General features: G+C 46.0%; 1 protein-coding gene across 1 annotated transcript; it reads left to right on the top strand.

Annotated features, from left to right (window-relative positions):
• Positions 1–6,518: 6,518 nt before the first annotated feature.
• Positions 6,519–8,402, top strand: Sstr1 (somatostatin receptor 1). The gene has a single exon (XM_051146519.1). It carries the CDS (start codon positions 6,524–6,526, stop codon positions 7,697–7,699), a length of 1,176 nt encoding a protein of 391 aa, XP_051002476.1. The 5' UTR covers positions 6,519–6,523; the 3' UTR covers positions 7,700–8,402.
• The last annotated feature ends 1,081 nt before the right edge of the window (positions 8,403–9,483 follow it).

Here is a 9,483-nt window from a genome sequence, read left to right on the forward strand (position 1 = left end):
TCTCTCCAACCCACCAAAGGCGTCTTTTAACTTATGACTATAGGGAGACAAATAAAAACAGGTGCAAGAGTGGAGACAGGGCCTCACTTCAATGTCAGCTACCTTTCTCACTCATCCCAGGGCCACCTGCCTAGAGATGCAATGGTTCAATGTGAAGTGGGCCCTTCCAAATCAATTAGCAATGAAGAAAATACCCCCCCCCAGACATGCCCACAGGTCAATATGATGGCGGCAAGTCCTCAGCTGAGGGTCTTTCTTTCCAGGTGTGCCAAGTTAGCAAAAACTGGGTACTACTACGCTGTGCCCGCAGGTGTCTGCACAGTAACTACACAAAGGCAATACCGGATAGAGCAGCATCTCTCCCCTCTAGCATGTGTGGTCCTTTACTTTCAAATGTTTTGGGCACAGTAAAGAGCCCCCTTCTTTCTTTTCTTTTCGGCCTAACCCTGTCAAATGCGCCCACATCTGCACCATTCTGCAGCACTCATATCTTTTTCCATAGACATATTACTAAATGCAACTACAATACCTGTGTATCTACCTGTTTGCTTTTCCTTCTTCATAAGAGCAAGAGTTTAGTTAACCTTTCTGTCACTATCTTTCTAGTAACTCACATAGTGCCTGACACCTAGTGGGCATTCGATGACTTTTTTTTTAATATCAATGAATCAATTATTAAGTTATATTTACAAATACATTATTCACACTTAATAGAATTCGGGAATTAGTTTTTAGTTACTTCTAACATAGAAATGGGGACAAAAATCTGAACGCAACCAGTGAAACTATGAAATTAAGTCTATTCTGCACTAGTCTGAATTTTGTGTCCATAAAAACATCAAAACATAAAAATAAGTTAGTCCAAGAAGCCAGGTCCTAGACCAAGGGCACAAGCTATAAAAACTTGGCTGATCTAGGCAGTAAACAAAAAGTTGTTTTTCTCATTTAGCCAGGTGACTGTCCTGGGCTTTCCTGTCTTCTGGCCTAGCTCTGGATGAGGAGGGAGTGAGACTCTCCTGGGAGCTGCTTAGTCCTATCATCCTATGCTGTGTGGGAAAGCAGAGTACAGGTGGGGCCTTGACGTGGCTGGCAGAAGCTGGCCCACACTCCTGTTGCAACATATTTAAGACAGGAACCAGAAGAGTGCTTCCAATGCAAGTTTCCTTCCACAAAACTGGTTTTTCCTCCAAACTCAGCCCTTTGCCAAGCTTTGTGCTCTTTCATGTAACTGGTGAATATGATTGACACCTGTGGCCTGCTCCAAGCAAACTGCCATTTCTTAAAGAACAGGTGAGTTGCTGTAAGTATTTAAGTGCTCTGAGAAAGAATCAAACACATTCGAAGTATCAAAAGAAATAAGAATGTGGCTTTGTTACTTTGAAAGCATTTTTCTTTTGTGATTGCCACCAAGGGAGAAAATGACAAATAATAAAAAAGGAAAGGTTTGAATAAAATTGTTTGAAACTAATGCTGCCCATTGTAAAATCCTTAAATAACAAAGCTTTATTACATGAAAAAAAAAATGTATTGCTGGTAAGGGCTATTCAAAGTAATACAGGTGGCATGTGGCTATTTCTATTCCATTATTTATCCATTAATAATAATGAATACTTCCCTGTATGTGCTGAGGCGTGTTCTTAGTAACATTATTTGGCAACAGAGAATCCACAGGGAAGAATGTGAACTGTTACACCTTCTGTGTCTTTTCTGAAAGCACAAAAGAGACTCTCTCTCTCTGCCATCCTGATTCACAGAAGAGGCAATAGAAAACTCAGCAGGCTGAGTGAGTTTGCTAAGACTGGTGGTGAACTGCACCCCAGGCTGCCCTGACTTCTGGGAAGTGACTGCGCATCCCTGGGAGATGAAGTCTGGGAATGCTGCTTAGCAGATAGCCAGCTTGTACTCTAGTAACTTTCTTATTAGACTGACATTTCATTAACTGCTTCGTGGCAGATGGTCCCCTGAATGCTACATACTCTGCTTTAGGCCATATTGCTGAGTGGTGCTCACCCCCTTACACTCAGCTTGCTCCCATCTGCCCAGACAGGTGTTTGCAAACATGACTGCGTATGTGAGTATGAACTGTGCTCCAGGAAGTACCTTTGCCCCTGGAATGGTTTAGAACCATGATTTCAACTGAAAATACCACATTAGCTATTTTTCTTTGGACAGATGCAGAGTTTGAGCTTCTGATAATTACTATTTCACCAAACCAACTGAGACTCAGGACTGCAATTAAAAAGAAATGATCTTCCATGTATAATGGCTTTCACACTGCATGATACTATTAAATAACCATCATTAACTACTAAAGCATGTATCGCTCCTTTCCCAGATCCTTTTCTCTGCCAAAAAATTTAAGACCAAGAATGATCAACGAATGAATCATCAGCATTATAATTGTTGATGTAAGACATGCAAATCGAAGATTTTCAGAATGATTTAGATGCATGAGAAATTGTTAATAGTGGTGATATTACCCAGACATTGACATCCTTCTTCTAAAGACCCACACTAACTTATCTATAATTGATGAGCCAGTACAGAAAAAGGAAGTATCGTAAAGATAAAGAACAAGGAGGTTTGGGGTAATTTCCTGAGTATTGTGCTAGGCTCTGGGAACAGAAAGTTTAATAAAACACCTTCTTTTCTCAAAAAGCTTCTATAACAAGGCACAGACAAATAGACACAACCCCACACTATGATGTGATAGATTTAATAATTAAATGTGTACCAGTTACAAGACCTCACATGGGAGTTTAGCTTGCAGGGGAAAGTTATAATAATAGAAGAAAATGAGTCTACTTGAGAACCTACAACTTCCTGCTTGGGCCTCTTCATTTTTATCTTCCTAAAAAAAAAAAAAAAAAAAAAAAAAAAATCCTTTTCTTCCCTCTGCTGATGTTTGTAACATGAAAGAGGCACAGGAAAAATGGTCACCAAAGACAGAAGAGCTTGAGGATGGGCCACTGTTCGAGGACTTAGGCATATCAGTTACAATATGAGACAAAAAGGCTCTAAGGTACTGACTTCACATCACATTGCCTAGTCCAGAAGTACCACTTGTTGTATCTGCTTGTGGGATAGAGGGAGTCACAGATACAATAAGACACACATGACCAAAGAGATTTGATAAAACAGCATGACTTACATCCAGCTCAAACACTCTTTCTATTCAAGTAAAATTCACATAGAATTCTCAATGTTGTTATTTAAGTGTGTCACACAAGGGAGTGTGATATAGTCACACTGCTGTAAAGCTACCACCATTGTTAAATTCTAAAATACTTTTCTTGCCCCAAAAGAAACTTTATGCCCACCAAGTAGTCCCCTTCCCCATTTTTTTTTTTTTCTCCTCCAGCCACTGACAGCCATTAATCTAAATTTCTGTCTCTAGATGTTTGCCTCTTCTAGACTAATCATATAAAATGGACCAACTAATCATTGCCTTTTGAGCCTGGCTTTTTTTATTTTTTAAAATGTCTTCAAAGTTCATCAGTATTGTAGCATATTGTCAGCACTTCATTCTTTTTAAAGAACCAGTAATAGGGGCTGGAGAGATAGCTCAGCTGTTAAAGGCTATGGGCTCACAACCAAAAATATAGGAGCCAGTAATAGTCTTCTGATTAATGCACCATATTTTCGTTGACACATTCATCAATTCGTAGATATTTGGGTTGTTTCTCTTTTTATATTCACCCCAACACATACTTGGTTTCAATTTCAAGTTGTAGATAACAGAGGTAGAAATACTGGGTCATAATGTTTTTTGTAAGATACCCGTCATGATTTTATTTCTATGAGTATGTCTGAAGGACCAAATTTTCCACCTCCTTGTTTACATTAATTTTTTTCTTTAAAAATTATTATTGTCTATCCTGTTGTCAAACTCTTTTATTAATACATAGCACTTCATCAAAACTTCCGCAAAATCAGAGATAGACTTGTCTGCTTTTCTTCATTTGTGAGGTCATGACTGAACACAGTTTTTCTTCTAAGATAAGTTGCAAAGTGAATATAATGAAATTCTGACAACAAAGCTGCCTTTTATAAACTCCTACCCCTACCCTAGCCACCATGATCAAAGCCAATGCCTCTAAATAATGACCTTTGAAAAACTATCCCAGAAATACTGCCAGGTGCCTTCCTTAGTCAGTGGTTGGCAAAGACACTGAAGCTACAGCCAGGGTTGGCAAGGAAAATACTCCTCTTAGACAAATCTTAGTTTTGTTTTTAAAACCCAATGACCATTCCCTACCCCCTTCTACTTGTGCTGTTTGTTTGTTTGTTTGTTTGTTTGTTTATAGAAACATAGCTACACCTCCATTCTCATTCCACTGCAGGTAAGATGGTTTGTTTAGGTAAAGCAATGTATTAAACAGCCCTAGTCCTATCAAATTTAGAATTCCACTCTAACATTTTTTTCTCATGAATAATTCAGCATCTGCTGCATACTCCTGGGGAGTCTGTAGCCATTGATTTTAATCTGACTGCCTTCACGGACACTATACTGAGTCTCTCCCTTCTCACAGCACTTAGTTCTGGAAACCGAAGCACCCATGTGTAAGCAATTGCTGAGAACCAGCAGCAAGCCGTTAAGTATACATGCTTTACTTTTAATGTGCTGTCCAGTTTTGCATTCTAGACTGTCTGGTAAAACACCTTCTGTGAGTTTAGTTCTAAATTTGTCTCCTCTTGGTGGAGATGTGAGAGGGAGCTTAGGAAGATAAGCAAGGCTCCGGAGTGAACACTGGACTACAGTAGGCCAGTCTTCCTGGGACTTGGCATGCTTCAGGCAAAGACTTGGCAAAGATTTCCTGGAAATAAGGAGCATCCATGAAAAGTAATAAAGGGCTTGAATCTTTGGACTTAGAGCGACTACAAGGCCAAATAGACCCTAGGTTCCGAATCCTGGTAACTCCCAGGGTCACTTAAAAATCTACGTTCATTCTTTTTCAAGTAGAAGCCTGCAGTTTCGACATGAAGTTGGTGAGCTTTGGGCATGCCTTCCAGCTTTGGTACTCATGGCTCAATGATTTCAGGGCTTAGACCAGAAAGGGCTCACACCTCAAGTCCCTAGTATTCCTTAGTATTCCACAGGGCAAAGCCTGAATGCCTTGCCGCTGATCCCAGGCTTGATGACAGTCTCATCATTTGCGCAGCCAGCACACGTGGATTTAGAACTGGCATGCTGCCTGTCCAGACCTTGGCGCTCTCCATCTCCATCCTCCGCTCCGCCAACTCTCCAGGGTACAAAGTACAGCAGGATGCGCGCGGGCGCAGCTGTTCCTAGCCCTGCAGCCTAATCTTTCCCTAGTGAACACCTACATGGATTTCCAATACCGCGCCTGGCAGGTTTCGCAGGGAGTGCCAGCCTCCTCCTGAGCTCCCTGCCCTGCGTCCTGGTTTCTGCAGTCGATATTCCTGGGGGAGGTGGAGGGAGCTCTGGGCACTACAAGCTTTGTTAGAGAGTTGTAATGGTTCACTCAGTTTCCCTGAACACTCCCTGACGCAGAGGGGAGGGCGACGGATGTTGTAACTCAGCGTCACTCACCTACTACACCACTGTGGTCCTCGGTGCTCATACGGCCATTGGCTTAGGTCCGGTTTCCACTACTCAGTGTTTGCATGGGCACTTGTGCAGCGCCCAGCCCCAAAGGGAGTTGGGCCACGCAAAAACAAACGTCAGAGCGCCGCCAGACCTCACAAGCACTTTGCAAGGGCCATCTGGAAACCTCCACTTTGGGATCAGAAGGCCTGAAATCTCCCGCTGCAGGTTTGAAGGATCCGGCGAACAGCAAAAAGGAGGTGGGTGTTTAGGGTCCTGGAGAGCGGCTGGGGATAGATAGGTGGGGCTGTCACCATCACCAGAACAGAGTAGCCAGAGAAGGAAATGAAGGTGAACTACAGACACACATGTCTGGGCTTTGCTTATTATGCCTATTTAGAGTAGGACTGGGTTCGAATAGGACAAAATCTGCGTTCTTGGCTGGCACCTACCTTTTAGGAAGGTACAGAAACTTCTAAGGTCCGTCCTAGGAATGCCTGAAGATGTGAAAGAAATCTGAAGCAGTCATTGAGTTGAGTCTAGAGGGGACTGGAAATGGGGGGGGAGAGAGAAACGGTGTGGGGGGGACGATAAACCACCTATGTGCCTCCCGCCCCCCTTTTTTCGTAGCTGCTGACGCGATGGTGCTGCTTATTAATCATTCACCAGTCCAGAGCTGCTCCACTTAATGGCTGTGCCGCGCTGGGCTCTAGACTCTAGGATACTCCTCCCCACGTTCCAGTGTGCCCAAGACCCCCAGAGCAGCAAGAGGCAGCGCTCAAGCAGCCGCTGGGTGATGTGCCGAGCAGCCTCCGTGGGTGCCTGCCGCGCACGCCGCAGCTGCTGCGCTCAGCCAGGAGGCGCCAGGCGGCGGTGAGCAGTGAGCTTGGAGCCTTGAGCTTAGGGAGGGCGCAGACAGCAAGGGCGGAAGGTGAGCGCCCCAGCCGGCCTCCTCACAGGCACCCTTCAGCTGGGATGTTCCCCAATGGCACCGCCTCCTCCCCCTCCTCTTCTCCTAGCCCCAGCGCAGGCAGCTGCGGGGAAGGTGCCTGCAGCAGGGGTCCGGGGGCTGGAGCTACGGACGGCATGGAGGAGCCCGGACGAAACGCTTCCCAGAACGGGACCCTAAGCGAGGGCCAGGGTAGCGCCATTCTCATCTCTTTCATCTACTCTGTGGTATGCTTGGTGGGACTGTGTGGGAACTCCATGGTCATCTATGTGATCCTGCGCTACGCTAAGATGAAGACCGCAACTAACATCTACATTCTAAATCTGGCCATTGCTGACGAGCTGCTCATGCTCAGCGTGCCCTTTCTGGTCACTTCCACGTTGTTGCGCCACTGGCCCTTCGGTGCGCTACTTTGCCGCCTGGTACTCAGCGTGGACGCGGTCAACATGTTCACTAGCATCTACTGTCTGACTGTGCTTAGTGTGGACCGTTATGTGGCTGTGGTGCACCCGATCAAGGCAGCGCGCTACCGTCGGCCCACTGTGGCCAAGGTAGTGAACCTGGGCGTGTGGGTGCTGTCGCTACTGGTTATCTTGCCCATAGTGGTCTTTTCACGCACTGCAGCCAACAGCGACGGCACAGTGGCCTGCAACATGCTCATGCCTGAGCCCGCCCAGCGCTGGCTGGTGGGCTTCGTCTTATATACATTTCTCATGGGCTTCCTGCTGCCTGTTGGGGCCATCTGCCTGTGTTACGTGCTCATCATTGCCAAGATGCGCATGGTGGCCCTCAAGGCCGGCTGGCAGCAGCGCAAGCGCTCAGAGCGCAAGATTACTCTAATGGTGATGATGGTGGTGATGGTGTTTGTCATCTGCTGGATGCCTTTCTATGTCGTACAGCTAGTCAACGTGTTCGCTGAGCAAGACGACGCCACCGTGAGCCAGTTGTCTGTCATCCTCGGCTATGCCAACAGCTGTGCCAACCCCATCCTCTACGGCTTCCTATCAGACAACTTCAAGCGCTCTTTCCAGCGCATCCTGTGCCTCAGCTGGATGGACAACGCTGCGGAGGAGCCAGTCGACTACTATGCCACTGCCCTGAAGAGTCGAGCCTACAGCGTGGAGGACTTACAGCCCGAGAATCTGGAGTCTGGAGGCGTTTTCCGTAATGGCACCTGCGCTTCCAGGATCAGCACGCTCTGAGGCCCGGCATTGCCCGGAGAGAAAAGGAGTGGTCAGAAACCGGGAGGGAGAAAGCGGGTGTGAGCGAATGGTAGTGGGGCACCAGGTGCGCTGGTAGTAGTTCGTGGCAGCGATGCAGCGCGCCTGGTTGGCTGGACCCAGGAACGCTCTGTGATTAAGGTAAAAGGGAGAGATTTGCGGGTCAACTGAGGAGGCTTTGGGGCCATCTCCTCAGCCTTTCCCTTTTCCCCACACAAAGCTTGCTACTCTGAACAACTCTGCTCTCTTAATCCCGCAACTTCGATCTCCCTCCCAGCTCTGCTAGTACAAACTACAACTTAAACGTCGCCAACTCGGTCTGATCCTTGCCTTCTCAAGCCGGTATTTCTGTTTCTTTAAGCTGAGCCACGGTTACCGCCACGTGTTTCATTGGGCTGAGTCCCCACCTTGTGCTCAACCCTGGCCAGACCCTTCTCAAGAGTGGCTGTCAGATTGTCCCCAATCACCGCTCTCCTTTTACACAGCCTTACTTTCAAGAAAGCCTAGAGTGAGGAGGACCAGGCAACTGGTCTTTTCTACTCTCAAGGAAGGCACATCTTTCCCTGGGGCCTTCCTCCGCTCCACCCCATCTAGAGCAGAGCTAGGTGCTTAAGAAAAGGTCCTGCGCCCACTCACCCCCACCCCTCGCACCCTCGACTTGGTATAGACCCGCCTACATCCTCCTTTGGAGCAGAAAAGGAGCTGAGAGCTAACAGAAGGACAAGTTTCTAAGATTCCTGGGTTGCAGATGTGGGTGCCATAGAAGCCACTTTCCCATAGAGCTCAGGACTTGAGCACTGGGTTCCAAAGTTGCAGCTAGAGGCGCTCCTGGCTGGTAACTGACTTAGGCACCCTGGCGGGTGGACCCGAATTGCAGCTGCAGTTCTTCTTGGTTTCCTCCTTTTAATAACAAAAGATTCCATTTCCTCCTGGGCTAGTGTGAATTGCAGGTCCAGCTCAGGCTGCTGGGACAAACTGCCAAGCCTTTGCCAAAGCTGGGCCCCTTGCTGCAGCCTGTCTGGTCCCTGAAGTTTTCTGCCTTTCAAGCGGTGCCTAATAAGTTATTTCTTGTTTAACATGTTTATTTATTTATTTGTGGTGTTGAAAAAAAAAAAGTGAGTTTCTGCTCTCTTCTTCTCTAGTTGCCTAACAGGACTCTTGCGAATCCTGGGGGCTTGGGGGTGTGGAACGGACCTGAATGGAGAAAAGTTCCCTCCTCACCCTAAGGCCCCCTCAAATTTTTCCTCTCTAGGATTCTATTAGCCTTTCTTCAACTCTTCTTGTTTTTGCTTGTGTCCAGTGAAGTTTGGGGACTTTTTAAAATAAATTTTTATTGTAGTGTTTTGTCTTATTAAAATAAATGGCAATTTCGGCTAACTTTGTCAGTGCAGAAGAAAAGTCCTGAATTCCTGGCATCCTAGGAAACACAGGGGGAAATCACACTGTCTATGCTGTGTGTGTGTGTGTGTGTGTGTGTGTGTGTGTGTGTGTGTGTGCTGCTATGCACAAATCACCCACATACACATATATGTGTATATACACACATGTATATATATATATATGTGTGTGTGTGTGTATGCATATATATATATATATATATATATATATATATATATATATATATATATATCCAGAGAGGCAGAGAGAGAGAGAGAGAGAGAGAGAGAGAGAGAGAGAGAGAGAGAGAGAGAGAGAGAGAGAAAGAGAGAGAGAGAGGTTTGTTAATTTTGACCAAGTCTCACAAGTCCGTGAAACAGTTACAAAGG

The sequence above is a fragment of the Acomys russatus genome, chromosome 1 (genome assembly GCF_903995435.1).
Source record: "Acomys russatus chromosome 1, mAcoRus1.1, whole genome shotgun sequence".
NCBI lineage: Eukaryota > Metazoa > Chordata > Mammalia > Rodentia > Muridae > Acomys > Acomys russatus.

Excerpts from the sequence above, each read along its gene's own strand:
- Sstr1 (XM_051146519.1), top strand. The coding sequence starts at position 6,524 with ATGTTCCCCAATGGCACCGCCTCCTCCCCCTCCTCTTCTCCTAGCCCC.